General features: G+C 46.2%; 1 protein-coding gene across 3 annotated transcripts in view; it reads left to right on the top strand.

Annotated features, from left to right (window-relative positions):
* Window positions 1-24,625, top strand: part of CACNA1H (calcium voltage-gated channel subunit alpha1 H) — a 256,292-nt gene that overhangs the window by 156,300 nt on the left and 75,367 nt on the right. For all 3 annotated transcript variants that reach the window (XM_049791191.1, XM_049791193.1, XM_049791192.1), the window contains 3 exons: window positions 7,107-7,199; window positions 9,131-9,920; window positions 14,061-14,473. In XM_049791191.1, the coding sequence (XP_049647148.1) occupies window positions 7,107-7,199; window positions 9,131-9,920; window positions 14,061-14,473 (1,296 nt within the window). The remainder of the gene's footprint in view (window positions 1-7,106; window positions 7,200-9,130; window positions 9,921-14,060; window positions 14,474-24,625) is intronic.

Below are 24,625 nucleotides of genomic sequence, written 5' to 3'. Positions count from 1 at the left end.
GAGTGTGGTTTGAAGAGGATTAGTTGCTTTTGAAAAACCTCCTTCATTTTGAAGGTTAGAAGGAATTGTCCCATATAGCACAAGACAGAGGGGCCATCCTGATTCCAGGTCTGGGCCCACTAACCTATGGGAGGTATCGGAGGAACCCAGCATGGCACAGAAACCTCTGTAGTTTTGGAAGGGTTTCATCTTACCTCAATCATAGATTCTTGTATCCAGAGTAGAAAGAAGGGTGCCTGCAGCAAGCCATGACCCAATCTGAAGTCCAATTAGGTGATGAAAAAGCTACTGGTCTTGAGGTACCTCAACAATTCTTACAGGAAAATCTTAATTTGATTTGATTGCCCCAAACGGGCTCCGTGATCCGTTGCTGCTATTGCACCTTGCACTGTGAGTTGTACATAGCCTAGGGGAGACTTGCATGCTAAGCCAAAGGTTTGGCTCCTTTACCCTCATGTCCCCACACAACTGTCTCTGGAGTGCGTTGAGTTGGCAGACCCATCCAGGAGAACAAGACACCCCCCATGCTCTGATTAGTGTGAATGGGTAAAGCTTAGACACTTGGACACCTGAAATGTGTTTTGGGTCATAAGTCCTGAACAGAGGGCTAGTTGTACTTGAGGTTGTGCACCCTTTGTCCCTAATAATGTTTAATGTAATTTGAAACAAGGTGTAATGACATGAATAACAAAAATCCTTGCTTTTTTCATTTGGGCCAGTACCCCAAACTGCTGCTGTGTTCAAGACAGTGGTGTCTGGAGAAGTACTGTCATTCATATAATTGCTATATGGTACACTCATCTGTAAGCAAGGATCTCAGTCTGGCTTCGGTTCCCTTCTCCTCATTGCAGACTCTTCATCTTTCAGCTCTGCTCTGCTATAAAACGCTGATTTATGGTGCTCTCTATGATAATGGACTCATTATTACTGAAGCTAAACAGTTAAATACATTCCCTGTGCATAAGATACTTTACACAAACAATGAAGACAGAGGATAATTACCACAGTAAATCAAACCTCATGAATATGGACTGAGATGTGATTTGTTATAAGCAGCAGTCATCTGAAATCAGTGATGTTTTTGCTATCGGATGAGGATCTTGCATTATTTAGTGTGAAACGGAGAGACAGCAACTAACCTTCCTTTTGTAGCAGAAGTTGTTGAGTTTTTATGCCATTTTTAAGCCTGCAGATTCACTTTCATGAGGTTTAGGGCCACCAATAACAGTATCAGTGACGTGTCTAACTATTGCACACTGGCTGTGCTTTGCTTTTCAAGATCCACTGTGAACTGGTAACGCTGACCAGAGATCACATTTATGTGGAGCAAATTTGAGCCGTCACAAATCCAAGACATGCAAGGTTGCACAGTTTCCTTTTTTCAGTTTTGCAGGGCCACTTTTCAGAGCAGATGCATGCTTTGCAAGACTTTCAATTTATAAAGAAATGTCTAAAGTTGCTTTGGAAAGTAAGCAGGCCCTCAAAGTGAAAGGGAAAGCATCTGTTCAAAGGACATTACTCAGTACAATAAAACCTGTTTTTCTGACCACAGAGGTTACTTAACAACATGTATCATGAGGAAATAATTAAAATTGTGAAGTTGACTTCAAAAATAGTGATTTGGTTAGCTGCCAAGCACTCTGCGTATGGAAAAGGAGTACTCTATTATTCACTGGTCAGTGCTTGCTACCCAAATCAATATGCCCAAGAGGGCAGAATACACAGATAAGAGGCTTTCAGAAATGAATGCTGAAGGCCTTATAAAACTTACTGAGACCATCATAGTAACTAATAGCGCTCTCAATTTATATCATTGGATCTTGTCTTGATGAGGTTTATAAAACTAAAAAAGCCTTGCAGCAGGGCCAGGGAAATGATGAGATAAAAAAGTAAATAAAACCAAATAATCATGGCAGTGCTCAGAGTTGCTGTTTGGTTCAGCATAATTGATTCTGATGCAGATAATGCTCATCTTGTTCCCAAAGGACCCAGTTTAGGCCAAAGAAAAAGAAGCTGAGTGCAAATTATAGACGTCAATTAAGATGAACACTTCAAATGGTTTGGAAACACTTGGGTTTCTCTATATCTCTGTATCATCTCCTGCTTCAGCGAGGCACTGTTGAACAAGCACCAGCAATTCTGAAATCAACCACCAAGGAAATTTCTGTTTGCCAGAGCTATGCTTTATAGCGGTTTTGATCAAAGTGCGAGATGCTGATTTTGGTTCCGATTCTTAGGGAGGCTGTTTCTACAAATGAAGTTTGTTCAAGTAATCATAGAAGTGAAATCTTGCCATGAGAAAGATCAGGCCTCAGGGCTAGGCTGGAGTTTTGTATGCTGTGCATTCAGTTCTTGCAATCTTTTCAGCTTCACTTCACACAGTAATTGTCCCAACTTTCCTCGATTGATTAGTGGCACCTCAAGGTTGATTTCTGTCTGCAGCAGTCCATCTGGCACTAGCCATTAGTGCTTTCTAATACACAGAAAGTAATTCAGTGTTTGACTTCACTAATTGAAGTAGTTTGGGTTGGAGTTTGGGTATTGGGGTTTTTTTTCCCTGGATGATTCTTTTTTTTTTTTTTTCTTAACTGACACTAAAGCAAAAAATAACATGCTCTTGAATGGATTATAGCCAAGAACTTGCAAAAATTTTGGCAGAGCTCAAAGACAAGGATTTTTATGATGAAAACTTCTTGACAAAATAAAAGAAATTGTTCTGCAGAGGCCTTTGAAGTGACCCCAGAAAAAACAATGTAAACCTCCTGTCTCCCTGGGAACAATGCAGAGGTCTGAGTTAATTGCCAGCGTCTTTAATCTATGTCTCCCTTGTGATTTTTCACTCTGGAGTTTTAGATTGATTCTGATTAGCTTGACTAGAAGACCTGATTCTGTCCCCAATTATGCTACTATAAATCAGATGAGCATCTTTGTTACAACTGATGAAATTATTGTGGCATGAGCAAATCGGGAGGATCAGAATCACAGAACAGAAGACATAAAAAAGAAAAATCCTGATTGTCCACTCTGTCCTGCTTGTTTTAGTATGGTGATCAGGGAGTGCCTGACTGTGGACTGCATGAATGGTGTCCAAGCCAAAGATCAATGAAGTCAAAATCTGTCTTTACATTCACCTGAGTGAGCTTTCTGTTAAATCCTTGCAGTGGTGGGAGAGAGGATCAGACACAAGGCTCAGGGCTTTAATACTCAGCCTCATAGGTATTAATGGGAGACAAATGATTGATGCGATCCCTGCCCATGCTGTGTAAGAGGTAAAGGACTGAATGAGCAGGCGAGGGGAATCAGATTTAGCATCATACAGGATCTCTGATGGGTTAGAGGACAGCTCTGTTCTCTGCCCAGAGTCTCAGCCCTTCGAAGGCAAAACTCATTTCCCCATGCTAAGGGGGCAGTATCTCCTTTCCTACTGGGTCTGCAGCATGTGATCACAGTGAGCAGCACCCTCCAGGACAACCTTGCCAATCATCTTAATTGAATCTTTCAGCTATTTCCCTGCAGCTGCCAATTTTAGTGTGCCATGTATCTTGCACATCTTTTTCATCAGAGCAGAATTAGGAAACGTGTTTCTTGCTGTCTTATCTCTGTTGATAAATAATCGTATGTTGCATTTATTGGAAGCTTTGAACTGGTACATTTGGAGACACTGTTTAATATGTCTGCCTGTGAACAACCGTGGCTTGAACAGAATTTAATTACTGAGAATGGATTTCTGAGATTGGAAAGCACAAGAAAGGTGCTCTAGGTCCTTGGAAGACATGTATAAAGGGCTTGGAGGGCCAAATCCTGGAGCTGCAGTCAACTGCATTAATCAGATTGGAAACTGAAGAGAGGAGGAAGTCATTTCTGCTTAGCGAAGTAGGTGATACTGCATTCAGGGTGCCCCAAGGGAGGAACAGTAGGCAAAGCAACGCTGAAAAAAAAATCCTTGTTCTTGGGAGAATAGCGAGAGTTGCTAGCTTTCCCTCTGAGTTCATCTGGTCTGAGAATAAGTGTGTAGGATCAAACTGTGCATTGCAGCAGTGAACCTTGCACCAGTGCAGGTGCCTTTGACTTGGTTCCAAAAATAGTTAAAGAGTTTAGTTTGTGATGTATAGACCAGCTGTTGGCAAATTCAAATGGTCTGGTTCCCATTTACACCAAGGCCTTGCTGGGGATATGCAATGAGATCTTGGAGTAGGTAAAAATGTACTCATAAAGTCATTCAGAGCACTTTAAAGGACAGCAGGAAAGAAGTCCGCAGCATGGCAAGAATCAGGCTGTAAACATCATAGATGCTGTTCCTGTCCAGACAGGTGGCTATGCATGTGTGTTCTCCTGCATTTCTCCACAGCTATTTCATTAAAAAAAAGAAGACAGATGTCTGTGCGCGCGCTGTCTTACAGGATTGCTAGTACTCTCTAATCCTCAGCAGTTCAGGAATCCTTCCCCTATGTTCTGCTGCATTTATTCTGGGTGATGAGTCCAAGAATGAATCCACAAAGATGTCAAACAGGAGAACAAAAGCCCAGCGGTCTGTTTATCCCTCCTCTATCCCTTTGGTTCACAAGTGAGTAGTAAATAATGCAAATTCTAATTACATCTTAAATATTCTGAGAGCTGGATGAGCATTTTCAGCCCTCTGGAGGAGAAATGTCGTGTGTTGATTGATTCTTGCTGAAAATGCTGTCTAGCATGCAAGAAAAATACCTCTATAAATGTTGGTTGGCCCTCACTCTTGTCTCAGCAGCTGTTTCCCAGGTGGGAAGCTGGCAGCGCTTGCAGAAGCCCAACAGCAGCCCCCAGGTAACTCCTTTTGTAGAGACGCCTCTGAGTTTAATCGTTCTAATACATTGAATTTGAGGATTGCCAGCAAAATGCAAATTTGGTGAAGAGGTGTATTCAATATGTTTGGAGTCCCTGGGCTCATTTTTCATCCTCAAGTGTAAATGGATGGAGCACCTGCTGTGCCAGCTGTGGCAGCCTGACTCCGAAATGTCCATCCAAATAGAGGAGAAGGAAGGGAGAGGACTTTGAACAACACAAAGGAGACTATTTCTTAGGTAGTTGGCAGTGATTTGGTTTAGCCTTGTGTCACGTCCCGACTTGATCCCTCCAGTTTCCCCATGAACCTCCACAGGCATTGAGTGCAAGAGATGATCGGCTGCTGTGCACAACCAACACAGGCAAGGAATGCCACCGAAAAGAACTTTGCTCTCTATAAATGTTTCAACTGTGTTAAAGGAAAGGCAGAAAAGGGCAGCTTGAGTTTGATTGCTTGTCCATTTCGTGCCGCTGAACAGACTGATTACTGCCTGTGTCTGCCCAGACAGCTTAACCCCTTCTCAGACTCCAGGGTGAACAACAGCACTTGCATCCACACAAAAAAATGTGTCTGTTGTGGAAAACTTTCTACCACAGATTGATCTCTGGGGTTCGCGTTGACCAAAAGCATTCTTTTTGGTTTTGTTAAACCCATGCTGCTGGAAGCATAGCATTCCTCTCTGATACCTGTACACCACTAACCAGCAGCGAGGATGTGATATCAAAGTATCTAATGCATGAAATAAGGAACGGGAGAGGTGGGTGCAGTTTGTGTAAATGCAGCCAGCATGTCATCAGACCTGATTACTCAAAGTCTTTAGCAATGCTGACAGAGTCAAACAGCTGCAGAGACATTTTTTTACCGGCTCCTTGGCAGATCATGTTTATTGGTTTTAGCATGGAGCTGTATTCACTGGCTTCTTCTCACTCAGCTGCGTGGTGGGTGTTAAGGTACACGTGCTTCAACACTGGAAGTGGGTTTGAAAACTTGCTGGTGAGACATCACCACATTTGACTTTAGGATGAGAGGAATCAAGAGGAGGTAGTGTTTCTCTTCCAGCACGCATGAGCTAATGCAAAGTGCTCTGACAGTCTCAGGGAAACTGAGAGTACTGGTAGTTGTGTGTACAGCAATGCTCTCCCCCTTGCAGATGTGGTCGTATACCAAAGATCCATATCTAGGAGCTTCTTCTGGCTCCTTAAGTAAAAAAAAAAAAAAAGAGGAGAAAAGTGTCTAGGATTCATGTCCGACTTCCCTGCAAGTGTTTTGCCCTGCTGCTCCAAGTGTGACAAGAACATTGTTTTATTCACTGTCTCAACAGCAAGTGCTTTATGGATCAGGTTTCCTGTACGCGTCATACAGAAAGTCCCCTACACCAATGAGGCTTGATCCTTTTCTTGTTCACAGCAAGCTAATTCACAGTTCCTTCACTGCAAACATGGTTTAAATCAGGAAGGATGCCACTGAAATAGGAGACAGGCAGCAATTCTGGGTTTATGCTAGGACCAACAAGGTTCACATTAGGCATAGTGAACAGGGTACATCACTGCAAGTAAATTCAGACAGGAGCTTTGATTTTGATGGAAATTGTGCTGGAATTTCAGGTCTAGGACTAGCAGCGAGATAGCACTAGAAGTTTGGTATGTTTTATCTAAATAAAAAGTGTAAATTACATGGCAGAATTTGCTTTGCTCTGCACACAGCCTGTGTGGTGTTAATTAAATCCTCAGCTTCTTTTTTAGTGGAAGGAAGACTGAGAAAACGAGTACGAAATCAATTTTACATTTAATTAAAGTAACTCTTTTCCATTCAGATGCTTTCCCACTATGATATTGGTGATGCAGTTGTAACAGTGAGCCAGTAGGAATCACAAAGAAATTGGTTTTACAGAAAGAAAATTGACTTTAAAACTTAGGAATTTTATGGGTAGCATTACAAAACCAGGAGCCTAAGGTAAAAGCCCAGATCTCTGCACAGAGAGGCCTTTGCTTTGTTTATAATCCCTCCTCGGAAATTCTTTGCACTGGCTCAGAACCAGTGTTTCAGATGTTTTATTGTAATCTTTTATCACTTTAATTGTACCAGATTCCTGTAGAAACCTCAGGGCAGTCCTTTGGTCACACATTGCTGCTATTCTAAGCCAACTGGGAAGAGAAGTGCAGCAGGTCTGGATGGATCCTGAGAGATGCTGTGGCGTGATGAGTACCAGGCACTATCAGAAGATTGATGTTTACTAACTTTTTGGTTGACTTTTGTTCTTACGCTTTCTTTCTCTGTCTTCCTGTAGGTTATAACCCTGGAAGGATGGGTTGACATCATGTATTATGTGATGGATGCACATTCTTTTTACAATTTTATATATTTTATATTGCTTATAATAGTAAGTATGAACTGTGAGATGCTCCCATTCCTTGTCCTTGTGGGGTAAAGTTTTTCTCTGGGCTTTTCACAGAGAAGAGCCAGCTAGGATTCAGAGTGGAAGACTTTCCTCCCGACATAAAGTGTAATCATTCGGGTTGTGATTAGTGCTGCGGGGACAGGTTATTGGCTACAATAGCCCTTTTTAGTGTCACATGTGATGCATAGTCACAGCTTGTCAAGCCATATGGTCTTCCCTCCCCCTTACTCTCCCAGTCTTGGTCTTGTCACCTTGATGTGTCCTAACTATTGTGCCTTGGCCAAGCAACTGCTAATCAAAACAAAAAGCAGAGAGGCTGTAGCTTTTCTTGTTTTAGCCACCTCAGTCTGCCAGAGGACACCTCATTTCAATGAAGGGCCCTCAAACTGTTGAACTTCACCTGAGCCCTTTAAATAACCGTAATAACGGCAGTGCAGCTTTCTGAGGTCTTACAGTGCTGTCATTCCTAAAAACAAAGTATTACTCACTGGAGGTTGCCTTCAGAAGCTGCCATTCCCTGTTAGCAAGGTTCTTTTTTTACAATGGGCACAACCTTCCCCAGTGGTCTACATCTGTGGAAAAGTTAAGCATTTAAGTCAGGAGGAGAGCAGAAGGAAAAGTACCAAGTAGATGTCAGGCAGGACATGGGACGGAGGCACTTTGAGGTGCTTTTGTGGCTGGATATTCTTTACATATAACCCCATCCTCGTCAGTGTGGTTTTGAAGGCCTTGGGAAGTCAAACCACCAGAGCTCCCACCACCAGTGGGAAAGGCATGGGTCAGAGCAGTGTGAGGGTTTCCTAGTAATGAACAGCATGCTGAAGCCAGTGATTTTTGAGCCTTTAGCAATGGGCCATGCATAGTAGAGATTTACGCTCCACTCTTTTGAGCCCTTCTCTACATATGGATCCTTGCAGAAAAGCCAGAAGGTGACTAATCTCCAAGTCACTTGGAGCTGGGAATGGCACCCTTGCTGCTTCTCAAACAGTATCCAAGCTGATATTACAAACTGGAGAATAGCACTGCAAAACATCTCCCAACGGCTTCCCCTGAGGATTCACCAGACAATGGTCCAGATTAAATCCATACGTTTCCTACTGAGCACAGCACAGAGGTTTGGCCATGTAGACAGTGGCACTTTCTTGACGTCAGTCCCTTTCACGCCTAAGGGCACTGATCCTCTGATGGGAATATTTGACATTTTCCTTTGGCTGATTTATGAACCCAAGTGGTGAAAAACCAGTTTATGGACTCAACAGCTGAGGGAAGGATGTAGCCTTAGGTTACTTCATATTCTTGTCCTTGGGACTTCATTTTGAAAACATGGTATCACCCAAGAACACATCAACTCAACCAGAGAATAAATCAGGCCTTTCTAGAAACACTGAGTCTCCTGAAGATGCATTTCTCTGTGTCAGAGGGATACAAGAGTACATGGACCCTGACTGTCCTCCTCAAAATGAGGGCATACATTTGCCAGGGTGTGAAGTGATAGAGGAAGAGAAGAGGCAGTTTCAGTACAGCACAAATTGGACTTCAGACCATCTTTCCTTGCAGGTTGCCTGGGTGTTTTCTAGTGATCTGTTTTGTGGTGGTAACCGATTGCACTGTGTTTCATACACCCTGCGTTAGTAGCAAATGTCATCACTGTTGAGGGGAGGAAAGTGGTGAAGGCTATTGTTAACAGCTTTCTCTGCCATTGCCAAAATAATTTAACATGGCTTAGGAGCAAATTTAGCAGCTCAGGCACATGTTGACATAACATTTGGTGAGCAGACCCCGAGATTTGGCATGTTTGGAAATCTCGGGATTTCTTAAGAACCACACTTTTAAGTCCAGACAGCATGTGGTGGCGAAGGAACTTTGTAAAGTTCCTGCTAATTTGCTAATTCCTTTCCCTGTGTTTTCTCCAGGTTGGTTCCTTCTTCATGATTAACTTGTGCCTGGTTGTGATAGCAACACAGTTTTCTGAAACAAAGCAGCGGGAGAACCAGCTGATGCAGGAGCAGCGGGCCCGTTATCTCTCCAACGACAGCACAATTGCCAGCTTCTCAGAGCCAGGTAGCTGCTACGAGGAGCTGCTCAAGTACATCTGCCACATCTTCAGGAAGGTGAAAAGGCGGACAATACGCCTGTACAATAACTGGCAGAGTAAGCGCCGGAAAAAAGTTAACCCAAACAGCACCACAAATGGACAAAGCCACCGTGGCAAAAAGCGCATCACCTCCATACACCACCTCATCCACCATCACCATCACCACCACCACCACCACTATCACATCAGCAATGGGAGCCCTCGGGGGCCATGCTCCAACCCTGAGATCTGCGATCTGGAACTCAAGGTCATGAAACCTGGAGGCCAATTGATGCTTCCTCCTCCATCACCCAACTTGCAGACCCCTGCTCCTCCTCCAGATTCGGAGTCTGTGCACAGCATTTACCACGCAGACTGTCATGTCGAAGGACCACAGGTGAACTGTAAGTCTTCCAATGCCCCTGCAAGCATTAAACTGACTGCCGGAATCTCCAACCATGGCAACATGAACTATCCTACCATCCTGCCTTCTCCAACTAGCAAGGCCAGTTCTGTTCCAGTTCCCAAAGGAAAGAAGAATGGCAATTCGCCTGTGGCCGTGGTTAATAGCCCCGTGAATTTGGGCACGGATTCTTATGGGAAGCTGCAGCAACTGGTAGGAGAACATGGTAAGGACAAACAAGCTGCTTTCTTTTGCTTAGGAAAGCTGGGCAAAGGGCAAATTACTCAAGAGTGACGGTGTTAATGACAGCCATGTAGGGTGCTGAAAATGGAGGCTGTTTTGTGAATGCTATTTGAACTGAGCGCTGAAGCCAGAAGTAGGACAGGTTGAGGGACTGAGAGCTCTGTTCCTTCTACCCTTGTATTTGCATTCATTGGGTAAAGCAAGATACAGGATGGTCCGGGCAGTGAGTTAAGGCCATCACTGGAGGCCTCTCTCCCGTGGTTACAAAGCATGTGTTTTTGAGCTCCTTTCATGTGCTTAGTGATATCCTGGAGATTCTCCTTCTGTTCCCACCCAAGAACAGATCTATGTAGCCCATGGAATTACCTCTCTGGTGAATGACGGACCTGCCGGCTGCAGCCCTGCACCAGAGAAGCCCCAGATGCTGGGAGATGGTACCTTGAAAGGGAGGAGCAGGTGGAAGCTGGTGGAGAAGCATAAGGTATAGGAAACATAAGTTTAAAACAGGGAGTCACTGAAAGAACTCAAAACAGATACTTCTAGAAAACCCTAGCTCTGCTCTGATGGGCCCCTGAGCCTCTGAATTTCTTTCTGGTAAGAAGGGGCAGGAGGTTTAGAGGAAGGCCCAAGGCCACTGCAGGGTCTTGCTCTGTGCTAGTCCTCAGAGGATGCATGTAAGGGCAGGAATGTAGCAGAGCTGCAGGTCTCAGGCTTTCTCTCTTATCTTTCCCCATGTGCAGAAGAAATGTAGGACTGAGTGTTACTGCATATTTGGAGCTCTATTCAGTCTGAATGAATGAGGGACATCTTGGGGACTCTTTTGTACCTCTGTCCTATCCCTATCTGTACGGACCGCAGCCACACCAGCACTGCTAGTTAGTGTAGGTTTATCTCCACATATAAATCACCCACTGCTGGAGTGGAGATTACATGCAACAGTTAGTTTCTACTTTGCAGTGTTTCCAGTCCTCATGGCTGGAGCTAAAGGCTGAAAAATAGAGTTCTAAGCCCTCAAACAGTAAAATGTAAAAAAAGATCTAGCTTCTATTTTTTAATCTCTTTAAACCAAACTCATCATTTGTTTTTTTCAATGCCTGTGTTTTCCAAAACTGTTTATCTGCGTGTGCATGGACACAAATATTTATCCTAGTGACGTATGTGCTGAAAAAATACCAAGCCTAGCTTAGGGGGGGTCACAGTAAAGGTTGCTTGCCAAATAGGTTGGGTGGCTTGTCTTTGTTAATATGTTTTTTCTAAGTGACCATACAAAAGGGTAGAGTGGATTGTTTACAGAAATTGCCTTCGGCGGACATTTCTGTACGCTTGGGAGCTTAGCAGGAGGGCAGAAGGGGGCAAAGTCAGTTGCAACGTTCTTCCATTGTTAAGCAAGGGCTTTATATGAATCACTGGTTCATCTTTAACTATGCCAGTCAATGAAGGTTATTATGAGAATGTGTATTTACCTTGAGTTAAAAGCCCAGGCTCTGCAGAAGTCTGGAACTGGGAAAGCAAGGATGAGCAGAAGAGCTGTTGCATGGAAGGCAGTGCTCAAGCCAGAGGTTTGGTTCTTCACGCTTGCAAGGGGATCTGCTGCTGGGGTCCTCTTCAGAAGAAGAAAGCCCCAGATCTCAGTCCCAACTGTGACAGCCCAGGGCCACTTCAATGACTGAGGAGATTTTCACATAGCCTGTGGTGGTTCTTTGAAAGATGGAGGTTAGATGGAGTTGCTATTAACAATGCAATTATAGTATCCTCTTTTTACAGAGGCATTTCAACCCAGAGGATGCCAAAATGCTTTAAACAAATCTCCTGAAATTGTTTCATCTCTTTCAGAAGTGTGGTCATATCTAGGGAAAGGGGTGGATGCCACAGCTCTTGCCTGGTGAGCGGCAGCTTATCTGGCACCCTGAGGAGCACAGGGGGTGGGAAGCGAAGCGAGTCAGCCAGGTCCATCTGGAGACCCTGTCATGCAATGTGTCAGTGCCCAGCTCTTCCCCTCCATGGCTCTGGCTCTTTCCAGGCCCCCCTTCCCACTCCTGCTGCAGCCCCTCCTGCTACACCAACAAGGCTGAGTCAGATTCACTTCTGCAACGCAACCATCTTCATACAGCAGAGATGATGGATGTGTCTTCCAGGCTTCAGGAGGGTTTTTAAGTGCCAAATAAGCTAGCTCCTGAGGCTGTAGTTCTGTCAGGCACAGCTCCCAACTCATGTTTCTCTCTCCCAGCCTAAACTTAGCAAAAGAGCCATGTTAAGTCCCTACCCTGTGCTCGGCAGGGAAGGTGAGGTGGGCTCACAAGCTCACCCAACCCTCCTGGCCTCAGCCTCTTTGGGCAAACAAAGAGCTGTTTCACTTAATTCTCTCTCCACTCTTACAAGTCAACAAGCAGAGTCTGTTCACTGCAAGACTTGTGCAAGGAGAGCACACAAGTGGTAATTGGGAGCATTAAGGAGGCATTAGCAGCCAGGGCACTCACAGCCCCAGCTGGAAGCAAGGTTGGTGTCTGCTGGGAAAGATGCAATTGTGGGAGAGAGTATTCTCTTCCCTTCTTTTGTTGTGGAATTGAACAGCATAAAGTACAGCCTGTTCCTCCGTGTTCTCGTGCCCTGCAATGCTGTGAGGTTATTTTAGCAGGCAGCCAAGGAGACTCTGGTATTTTGAAGACATCTGTGGCGCCAGTGTTTTTCATATAATTTTTAACACTTTGATAGCATTAAAAGACGTCTGGGAAGCCCACTACCTCTGCTGTACGTGCTACTGTGGCTGTGCTGCAGTCTTTCCTTGTCAGATCGGTCCTGATCAGAAATGCCATGCTAATATGCAGTGCTGCACTGGTGCTGCTTGCAGGTTGAGTAAGGGGGCAAATATTTCTGATCCTACTGGTGTATTTGATATAATGAATGAGGAGGCTGCAAGGCTATTTCGAAGGCCAGTGATATCTGAGTGACATTCAGGCAAGTAAAGTATATTTTGACTCTTGTCACAGCCTGGTTTTCAAGTTAATGGGGTGCTTTTATTTTGTTTGGTGCTGCCTTCTCTTTAAAGACGTCCTCAGCCAGGAGCGCCTGAAATCAGCAGCATTACCGCTGGGTGAGCTCCAAGCTCCTGGGCCCAGAGCCAGGAGCATCCGCTGCATTTTGCTTTGTCTCCCCAAAACCGACCCAAGTATCCCCCATCCAACCTCCAGACAGGGGCATGTTACAGGGGAAAACTGTCCCTGCACCTTTTTTCCCTGAATCTCAAGAAAAGCTTTCACTGATGCTTGACTGGCATTTTGTAAGAAGGATCCCATGCCTGCAGTGTTGCATTCATGTTGGGGTGGGGGGGAGTCTGCCATTAATATCTGGTTCCTAAATATAAGGAAACTAGGAATTTGGTTCCTAAATATGAGGAGGTAAATCTGGTTCCTGTTCCACCTGAATCATCCTTGTTACCCTTGTCCATATCATCTCCATAACCTGGCTCTGAGAGGGCAGTCAGCATTTCTCCTCACACCACAAAACATGTGGCGATGTGTTTGATTTTAAAACACCCTGAACACTCAGTCCTGTGCCTCAAGCAAAGACTTCACCTGAGCTTTATTAAAGGCTGAAGGAGGGATGAAGGAGACTGAAGGGACTACGTGACTCTCCAAGCTGTGATCCGTGGTCTGTAGCCACCTTTGGTCCATTTCTCCCTCTCCCTCCTCATTATTAGCTAAATGGAAGCGCTATCTAAATTGGGTTCAACAGCTTGATAGCGCTCAGATCACCGCTAATGATGTTAGCCTGGTCAGATATAATCAAAAATAATTGAAAGTGAGAGGTGTGCCAGTCAGTCTTCTCTCAGCAGCAGAACACAAAATGTCTGCCACGCTCTGTGGAGAGAGGCCTCTCCATGGAGGGGGCTAGAGGGTGGGTGTTGGGACTTGGGGAGAGGGGAACAGAGGGAAAAATGACATAAAGCAAGAGCTGCTTGGTAAGATGTATGGCTAGAAGGCTGTATTAGGGTATTACATTTATTTGAGGATGCAGCAGAAGCTGCTCGGCCCTGGACAGGCCCGGTGCCACCCGAGCGGGGACACGAGGCTGTCCGCCGTGTTGAGGGTGTGAGGTGGCTCATGGCGTGTGTCTCCCCTTGCAGGTCTGCGGCGGACGCCCAGCCGGCTGTCGGGGCTGAGCGCGGCCTGCCCTCTGTCCAGCCCGCCAGGCGGCACGTTGATCTGCGAGCTGCAGGACTGTCCCTTCTGCGCCAGCCTCCTGGAGGACCCCGAGTTCGCCTTCAGCGAGTCCGACAGCTGCGAATCCGACAGCAATGGCGTCTACGAGTTCACCCAGGACCTGCGGCACGGCGACCACAGAGACCAGCTCCAGCAGCAGCGGGGCAGGAGGAGGAGGAAGAAGAAAAAACCCAAGGAGAGGAACAAGGTCACCCGCCTGTGGAAGGCTTTCGGCAGCAAGCTGAAGAGGATCGTGGAGAGCAAGTACTTCAACCGGGGGATTATGATAGCCATTCTTATCAACACGCTGAGCATGGGCATCGAGTACCACGAGCAGGTGAGTGTGGGACTGAGGGTCTGTGGTTTCAGGTGCTCGCGGCATGGCGGCTTGCGCGGTAGCTTGGGGTGACCCTGTCGAAGGAGAAGCAAGCGGTTTTCGTGCAAGTTGGAAACACTAAATGGGGCTGAGGGCCTGATCCTGCGGATGTGTGATGAGCAGGAGCATCCTTCTGTGCGTGAAAAGCCTGGAAGGTGGCTGGCAGCGCTGCTGAGGTGTGGAGAGTGTAAATGTGTGTGTTAGGATGCGGCAGCTCAGAGCCTGACTGCTTAAGTTGTTTGCTGTGAATTATTCATATAAGCATGAATTGTTCTGATGGAAATACCCCTTTGGTCTGACAGTGGTGGTGCACAGTGGACCTTGTAGTGCAAATAACCCACGCAGAAGTTTCTTCTTTGATCCTGGACCTCTAAATAAAGACTTAAACTGTCAGGCAATGCTAAAAGCGACAAAGACAAAAAAAAGTTTGTTTCTCCCTGAAGGCTCCAAACCCTTTAATTTGATCTCATAGGGTGCAAGTAGGTCTTTCTTTTAAGCATTTGGAGGGAGGAATGAGAAATCATGCTGTTCCCAGTATTAGTCTGAACACAGTGATGGCAGAAAGCAGAGCTGGCAGCTGAGGACAGCTTGTCTTTGTTGGCTGATGGGAGCTTGAGGGGCTGTGCAATGGGAGAGGGAGGTGAGTCATCTGAGTATCTCCAGTTGGTCATTCTGGAGAAAGCTATGCTTTTCTGGGCTTTTCTTTCTTGGGAAAACTGGTTACTTTCAACTATTTTCTCAAGATGTGCTCTGGAATTTCTCATGCCGCCTCTGTATCAGGTGCAGAAAGTGCATCCCAGTGAGGCCAGGAAATCCTCATAGTGATCTTCTGTGAGGTGGATAGTCAAAGGTTCATCCAGTGCTCCCCCAAAATCTCCACTGCAGGATCAGGACCAGATCAAGGTTATTTATAAAGGTATTCCTCCTCTCTGCCTTGGTCGGTGTGCTCAGGAGTGAGGAGGAAAAGCATAGAGAGTAGCACAGTACAGCAAAAGGCAGGACAACAGACTCTGCATTTTCTTCTCCATCATTTCCCAGGAATAAGTCCTGCTCAGGACCATGGCAAACAATCCTCTAGAGTGCTGCTACTTTATTTTCTCTCCACTTGTGTACTTTAAACCTGCATATTCTATGCTATCTGAGACATATTTTCTTTCAGAAAAGTAAGTACTCAGCTAAAACACATGAACCTCAGCCATGCAACAATAAATTAGTTCACACTTATAGCAGAAAGCGTCCAAACCCAACAAAGAAATAGCTGTCGCTGTCAGCTTTCTGTCTGGTTAGTTGTTCCACAACAAGTTTTAAAATTAGGAAATACACCTTGTCAGTAGCCTTTGAATAGACCATTCATTCTTCACAGCGGCTGCATTTCTGCATGGATACTCTTTTGTCAGGCAGATACAGCTTTGTCAGTCCTTGGATATTGCCATGATGGGTGCTGGGGGAAAACCTTAGGCAGGCTGCAGTGAGAAAGCCCAGGGATCGCATGGAGTCTGTCCACAATCACTCGTATAAAGGTAAATTGTGATAATTACATCCTTGCTGCTAACAAAGGAAAACTGTAGCTGGCAGGTTTATATTGGATTTTACCTTGTAAAAGATTTGCTTTAAACCGTCTCAAAGCCAATGGCAATAAAGATTCTGAAGCTTTTGGCTACGGAGCATCAGACTCCCGCCAGCTTTGCTCACAGGCACTGCCCAGCGTGGGCCCAATAAAAAGGGAGGAATTTTGAAGTGAAACCTGTAAAAGTTCCTCCACGTGCCTGACTGCAAAGTGTCTCTGGTACACAGCGGGGATAATGAGCCATGGAGCTGTTAGAGCCCATAGGATCATAGAATCATAGAATGGTTTGGGTTGGAAGGGACCTTAAAGATCATTTAGTTCCAACCCCCCTGCCATGAGCAGGGACACCTTCCACTAGACCAGGTTTCTCAAAGCCCCATCCAACCTGGCCTTGAACACTGCCAGGGATGGGGCATCCACAACCTCTCTGGGCAACCCATGACAGTGCCTCACCACCCTCACAGTGAAGAACTTCTTCTTTACATCTAACCTAAATCCACCCTCTTTCAGTTTAAAGCCATTACCCCTTGTCCTATCACTCCATGCCCTCGTAAAAAGTCCCTCTCCAGCTTTCTTGTAGGCCCCCTTTAGGTACTGGAAGGCTCCTCTAAGGTCTCCCCACAGCCTTCTCTTCTCCAGGCTGAACAACCCCAACTCTCTCAGCCTGGCTTCATAGGAGAGGTGCTCCAGCCCTCTGATCACCTTCGTGACCCTCCTCTGGACTCAATCCAACAGGTCCATGTCCTTCTTATGTTGGGCGCCCCAGAGCTGAACACAGTACTCCAAGTGGGATCGCATGAGAGTGGAGTAGAAGGGGGAGAATCCCCTCCCTCAACCTATTGGTCACACTTCTTTTTGATGCAGCCCAAGATACAGTTGGCTTTCTGGGCTGCAAATTCACAGCTTCGAAACACCTCACCCAAACACTCTCCTATCAACAGAGTGACCTCCAGGGCATCACCAGAGGCTGAGACACCATCCGAAAGCAATAGAAAATGGCTGTAGGCTCTGAGACTGTTTGGCATGAAAATCTGGGGCTTCTGTGAGCAAAGCGGCATGATTTCAGAACCTGCAGCCCTCCTTGTGTGAGAATTGGCTGCAAGACTCAGGGTAGGGGGCTGACTTTGTGTGGAGATAAGAAGGAGATGCCTGAGTGAAGCTGTCAGGAACACACAGCATGGTGCCGGGACAGAGGGGAGGTTAGAATGGCTCATTTTGGGGTATGCCATGATCCTTGCCAGGAAAAACAGTTTAATCACAGCTTTCTGGTTACTGAGTGACGGATGCTGCCCAGTCACTCTGCACCTCTGCTCAGAGCAAGTATTACAAGGCGAGAAGGTGTGAGCCTTCCCCAGGCTGTTAAGCAGGCGCGGGTGTCGCCATCGTCTCCTTCTCCAACCTCCCAAGGGCAAACCTGGAGGCCATTCCTCAAGTCATAAGGATTTAGGAGCTGCCTACAAGGATAGCTACTCTGTTGCTCTCCTCTGCTTTCCTCGCTCCCACTGAGCTGTTCAGTGTTACTCAGAGAGCTGGGTTCAGGGGCTCCCATTGAGGAGGCCTCCTGTGCCTGCTGACAGCAGCATGGGCAGGGTATTCCTGGGCCCTGAAGCACTGCAAAACATCACCTACCATGGAGACATTTGCTCTGGTTGGAACAGCTTAAGCAGGTTCAACTCTTGTTGGTCTCAACTCTTGCCACTTGTTTTCAGCCATTGACTGGTTTTAGCAAACCGGGCTGCAATCAGTGCAGCAGCCACAGGGAAGCCCTCCGCAAACCTCAATGTTTGTAAGGAAATGCCTAGTCCCTTTTATAAAAAATTATTAATGGCTGCTTGCTTTTCTTTTCTGGCTTCTCAGACTTCATAGTCGTCAGTGGCTTTGCAAAAAGATGGGCACACCATATTCATTTTTATTTCAGAGTGCTATTCAAAGCCAAGGCATCAATCCTCTGTGTGTGTGGGAGGGGTGCAGGGTACTGAACAACATATGGCGTGGAAGATAGAGCAGTACTAGTCCTTGGTGTGTTATCTCACCTTTCATCCCGGGACATAGCAGCGCTCTGCAGAGAAGTCTCACGGAGCCCTCTTGAGGCAATCGAGCATTATTGTCCATATCTTCTGGATGAGGAAATCGAGGTTGCAAAGTGCTAGGCTGGAGGCAAAACCCGGTGAGCTTTACTGCTGGCCCTTATCATAGACGCAGGGCATGGGAGCATGTGTGCCATAGAGGAACTTTGGTAGCACCCTTTGTACTGCCACAGTCCCGGATGCTACCTCCAGATAAATGAGAGAGACCCGTCTGTATTCAAATCCCCTCAAGACTTCAATGTCTGTTTTTAGGGGAATTTGAAGCTCACAGCAGCCTGCACACGTGGTTACTCTGGCTGCTCTTGGCTAACATAGCTGGCACAACCCCATTTAATGCATGTAGCCCACACAATACCCTTTTAGGCAAGGATCCTGTCCTGTGGCTAAGAGCACGACCACTGTAGCAGCTAGCTGACTCATTGGAAAGATGAGGAGATGCTAGAACAGCTTTGCACAGAGCTGTCCTTTAGCAGTCCTGCTCTTCTCAGAGGCAGACTGAAGATTTCATGGCAGCACAGCCGGTTTGCGGCAGGAGATCCGGGTAGCAGGAGGCAGCTGATGATGGGAAGCGAGTTTCTTTGGGACTTCAGTCATTAGCGGCAATCGGATCCTCCCGCACAGCGCATCTGCAGGGTTAACAGCCAGCTCTGTTTCCAACTGCCACGTTGTATGTGGCTGGTAATTAGGAGGTTACAGGGTGCTGTTAGTTAGCAGCAGCACAACTTGTATTTCAAAGGTTAATTGGCTGGTTTGGAGTTCCTCTTTTTTTTTTCTTCCCTCCTCCTCTCATGCTTTATTTATTTATTTGTCTATCTCCAGCACACATAAGCACTCCCACAGATGAGGAAAGCCAAGTACAAAGAAGGAGGCAATCCTTGCATTAATCTTTCAGGCAATTTCAATACATTGGATCATTTTGTTATGCATTCATTGGAGCTGACAATTCTCCAGAGTATCTGAGAACGTGCCATGGCACTGCAGCAACCAAGCAGGAGCAGTGCACTCCAAAAGCATGACCTCTGCCATGCCTTTGGGGCAGTGGGGAGAGATGCCTGGCACAGGCAGGTCCAGTTCCAGGAGCTGTGTTTCCAAGTGCCTCTCTGCCACTGAAAGCTGATACCTTTTCATCCCAGAGTCAGCTTCTGTTGTCTTTCACTGACTGGTCTGAAGAAATAATTGCTACTTCTTTGGTCTGCTTTGATTCCCAGCTCCCCAGTTGCCCAGTAGAAGGACGGAGTCCTGTTCATTTGTCCAAGAGAGATGTTGGTGTTATCTCTGCAGAAGGGTGAGCTCTGAATTCATCCATGAGGACCTCTAGTTTAAGTTGTGAGGAGAGACCCCCGCTGGGCTCCCCAGAGGAATTTGCAGAAGTAGCTGTTGATACTTGTAATGATTCCACATAAAAGGCTCAATTTACATCAAATGGCACTAGAAATGCTATTTTATATTCACTTCGCAGAAGAGAAGTACAAATTAGTATTTGTTCCAAGCTATTGCTGTTCAAAGAGCTTTTAATTGCTTTTCTGACCCCTCATCCATGGCATGTTTCGTTCAGAGCAGCTGTCTTTGGAGTAGGTTGGAGCTGACCTTGGTGGGCACCCAGTGGTCCATTGCTTATCAGTGTAAGAGGAATATTGGGTTTGAGTAGCACATTTTATTATTCTGGAGTAAAAGTAATTCTGTGTGATTTAAGGTAGCAACTAGCTTCTCTAGTGGTGTTCTATTTTAGCATTTGTCAATTTTGGCTTGAAAAATTGGTTTGGCCTGGAAAGCTCAGCACTTACTCAGAAAGCAGAGGAGAATCTTTCAGCAGTGTTTGAAGCAAATTGCTTAAATTCCTTTTGAGTTGTGAGTCAATAAAATATTATCCTGATCTGAGATTCTCACTTTCAGCTAGCAAAACTTGTAAACTCTTCCAACTTTTTGTGCAATCCAATTTTAAGAACTTACACACTGGCTGGACTTGAAGCAAACAGATTCCCCCAGCCCAGCCTGGGATGTGAAAATTCAGCCCTACGTGTTTGTGCTTATTGTATAAATGATGTGGGATTCATTCTGCCCTTAGTAGTCCTTTGTTTCATGTGTTTGGGCTTTGTCAGCTGCATACCAAGCTGTCCCTTCCCTGGTCGCCGTCCCTGGTCCCAGCAGTAAGTGGACAGCTTTCGCCAAGCATTGGTTTGGTAGGGAAGCTGCACTGGTCAAGAACACAAACTGGGTCTCCTGAGCAGAGCAACAGAAATTTAGCTCATTCAACAACTTGTGATAACCTGAATCCTGTCTCTGCCTCTTGGGAGGGAAGAGAAGGGCTTTGTCTGGCAACCTTGGGGAAGAGAGGGGTGTTTCCCCATCCTCTTTTGTGCCCCAAGATTATACCACCTTTTTAGTGCTCTCCACACCACCTTTATCCAGGCCCCCTTTTCTGCAGACAGCCACTCAGTCAGGACATTAATGAACCTGGTAATAGTTTTAGGATCCCCTCTGCCAGTTCAGGCTGCAAGGCTTCTGATCAGAGCCAGCAGCAGCTCATAACATGAGCATTTACACCTGGCAAGGTGTCATTCCCTTGTTAGAGGGAATCAAGGATCAGAGGCAAGATAGGATGAACTGATGGCAAATATTTGCAGTTAAAAGCCAGGTGTCCCAGCTCAGGGCTACATCACTGTCTGCTGGACCTCAACAGCTGTCATGGCAAAGGGTGTAAATCACATCCTTCCATGGGAAGCCCACTGCGAGTGGTGTTCACGGGGCCTCATCTCTCTCTTACTCTCTTCTGTAATTTCACTGACTCCTCCACTGCTCTGTTTTCCTTCTGTTGGATTGTATGTTCTTGGTGTATTTTTTTTTACTATATAAGGGAAAGCATACTAGAGATCCTTCCATTCCTCTGCCTCCTACCAGACAGGAACAGCACCTCTCCAATGTAGAAACTGAGTGTAATAACTCATTCGAGTGCTGACATACTGAGCAGTCAGGGGAGAGTCAGGAGAACAACAGAGCTAGTCATGGCGAGGGGAATTTGCAGTCTGATCTGGTTCCTATAGATGTGCTCATTAGCCTAGGGAATAATATTAGGATATTCCCTGTGGAACTCTAGGCACGTTTTACCACCACCAGTGATTCGGTTCCTTCCCCTCACTTACGCCATTAGTTGTTCTCTGTGGTGAGGGATTGGCCATATAAATCACATCTGCTCTCTGCCAAGATGACAGACTTCTTAAGCAGGTGATAGTAACATGCTTCCCAGCATAAGCTGTTGCATGGAGACTGGAGATCTGCACAGCACCAGTAACAGACCCATGCCATGTAGCCACAGTGTGCAGGACCCACCAGATGCGTTTTTTCCATCTGGGTCATGCAGCAAGTCAGCTGAGACAGTTGCGGTGCCCTGCAAGGCTTCTGAGACTGAATCCATGAAAGCCCCATGCTTCATAAACATACATGATGGCAATGGGTGGTTATATATAGAATGTAGACAGATTGTTTGCATTTCAACTGGCAGGTAAAATAAACCAAGTGTAATATAGCCCCAAGAATGAAAGCAGAGTGCACTTGCCAGCTGCATTTCATCACAAAAATGTGCATAAATCACAGCCATGAGCGGCCAGCTTCAAATGTTATGCTGACAATGGCTCTAATGTGCTCCCAGGCAGGGAGGCTTGACACAGCTGGACAGCAGGGTGTTTGCTTTCTGCAAAGGGAAACTGCGATGAGAGGGGCCCTGTAATGAAGAAGGTGGCTTTCACAAACAAAGAGCGTGGTGTTGCATTGAGTCTGTGCCTTCCTGCTGGCTGACAGCTGAATGCTTTTCATCTGGGAGTGGGTTTGGTGAGAGGGAGCTTGGCTTTGATCAGGTAAGCAGGCCTTGGGGTGAGCACGCTGCATGCTCCAAAGCAGGCGTACCTGGTAGTCCCTTGCCTGAGCGATGACAAGATACGAGTTTGAGGAAGAGCTCAAGTGTCTGGTTCGTGGCAGTTGTGATCAGCAGCTCCAGAGAGATCATGGTGCCTGCAGGCAACACGCAGAGCCTCAGTCAGGTCCCTCTGAGCAGCCCAAGTGACTTTGGTACTGCACATGGCAGCAGCTTGCCATCCTTCCAGCTGCCTCCATGAAAGGCAGCTGGGCTGCAGGGACAAGAGCAGGCTTAGCAGAGAACAGCAGAGGAGGAAATGCAAAAGACTGAGACAACCAAACCAACCGATGGGGGCAGGAAAACTTGTTTAGGCACCGTTGGCAAAGCTTGGAGAGGAACATGCCCTAGAGTAGCAGGAAGCAAGGAGTGGCTTGGATTGACTAAGATGCTCTGGAGAGGATGCAACTGCTGGTCTACCAGGAACACCACCTCCCATGTTAGCCGAGGCTGTCTCTTTGTTTCCTTACACTTCCCCAGTCTGTCTGCATCCATCTTTTGTCTTGGATTTTTTGTTCTACAAGACAAGGGTGTACATCACCCTGCCATGTGGGGCTCCCAGGCAGGGCCTGCTAGATGTTGTTACAAGTAATGGTAACAGTGGGAATGGGAACAGAACACTACTCCTCTCCTGGCACCAGTTTTTGTGCCTGGACATTGCAGGTACACTCTGTGAAACTGAGTTTGCAGCACAAATTCAAACTAAATGCAACAAGATTGCAACAGAAGGGGATATGCAGGTAAGAGGATGGGGATTGTGGTACATGATGGTGCTGCGCCATGGACTAATGGTGCTATAGACTGGTGGTTCCCAATTGTTAGGAGGCAAAGGAATTAGTCATGTTTTTTAATATTTTTGTGCATTTCCAGCCACTCCCTTGGATGATTGCTTTCTCTGTAGACACGGAAAATACAGAAAGGCTTAAAAATAGATTTAACTGAGAAAATGTTAGGAAGTTGTAGAAAAGACAGTCATGCCGCACCTGACAGCAAAGTGGGGTTAGTATTTGGCAGTACATACGAAATGATGGCAACTTAGTCTGAAAGCTCTGTGTGGAGGTTCAGTAGTATTGCTAAGGTGTCCTGTACACTGCCCTTCTCTGGGTACCTCGGAGCTGAGAGGCAGAGCTGGCTGTCCCCATTGGCAGGCAGAGGATTAAAGATGCTCAGGGTAGCAATCCAGGTCCTTACACTAGAGGAGAAGAACCACTGCAAGGAAATAAACAGGTATGTTTACTGCTGCTGTCAACCTGAGTCATGAATTTTCCTCAGGTTTTAACCGGGGTTCTCCAGCTGGGACAGTGAGATTTTCCAGAATTATGAATGAAGCTTTAAATGTCTCCTTGAAACCTCCTTCTGGATCTTTTGTTACAAGATCAGGATGCTTTTTTATAAATGGTTTTGAGAGGTGGGGGAGAAAGCTGCATCTGAAAGGAGTGAGACTCTTACTCGAAAATGAGGGAGATTTGGCATGCCTGCATGCATTCTTTTAAAGCTCTATTTTTGTTTGCTCTGTCTGGTTTACAGCCTTAAAGACAGCCTGACTCCCAATTTGGGAAAAACATTCTGTGCACAGGCCTTGTAGCATCAGTGGTAAAGCTTGCTGGAGCATGGAGTCTGCCATCAAGGAGGACGGGGCAGGAAGACCACTTGGTGTCTTCCCCCCAGTGAAGGCATTTCCCAGGAGTTTTCCTCGGCTGCCTGATGCCTGGTCAAATTAATACCTCCTCTCTCCCTGTCCTGTCCTTGTCCCATGCACAGACAAATCCAGAACTTTTTATTATAGTGTCCCTGGAGAAAGCAGCAGAAAGAGAAGTGTTTTATTTATTTTATGTACTCCAAAGGGAATTGACTTTGCTGCAGAGAGACAGATCCTGTAGTTCTCTGACTCTCGGCATGACTATACATGGACTTGCCTATGCTTTAAAGCTAGTTTGGATTGAGAGGGTTTATGAAGCCAGAGTGTGCTGGCTGCTGCTAGGACCTCTACCTGGAGCTTGGTGATAGGACCAGGGGAACAAAGCCCTGGCTCTGTGTTACCCAGGTGTGCCTTGCTCTCAGAGCTATCCAGAGCCTAGGCAGAAACTTTACAGCTCCAACCTGCCCCAAACCCAATCAATAAGAGGAAATAAACCACAGGGAGCTGCTCAATATGGGAGAGAATCAGAGTTTTCCTTTTGTTCATGAAGGGTTCAGAGGCAAAACATCAGCCCCATCAGCATTGTTCATCCCTGGTCACTGCTGCCTGGGAGTGCAAAGAAAGTCATTCGTGTAAATTAGTTTCAGCCAGAGAGTCTGAAAGCATCGTGGGTTGCTGGGCAATTATCTCTTTGCAAATGGCCTGTGTTACGGGGGCCATATTGCAGAAGATCTCTCACTTGTGCTAAGGTCTCTTGAAGCTGCCAAAGTAAGAGATCAGCATCTTAAATGTCTTTAAAGCAGGACTACTAATATGGTATGTTGGAGTGCTGGCAGGTATTGGCTGATACATGTGCCAAAGTACAAGGGACTGAACTGCAGAGCGTGGAAGTGCAGGGGGATTAAATGCCAGA

Source organism: Accipiter gentilis, chromosome 33 (genome assembly GCF_929443795.1).
Source record: "Accipiter gentilis chromosome 33, bAccGen1.1, whole genome shotgun sequence".
Classification (NCBI taxonomy): domain Eukaryota; kingdom Metazoa; phylum Chordata; class Aves; order Accipitriformes; family Accipitridae; genus Astur; species Astur gentilis.
This window is presented reverse-complemented; position numbering and strand designations above follow the sequence as displayed.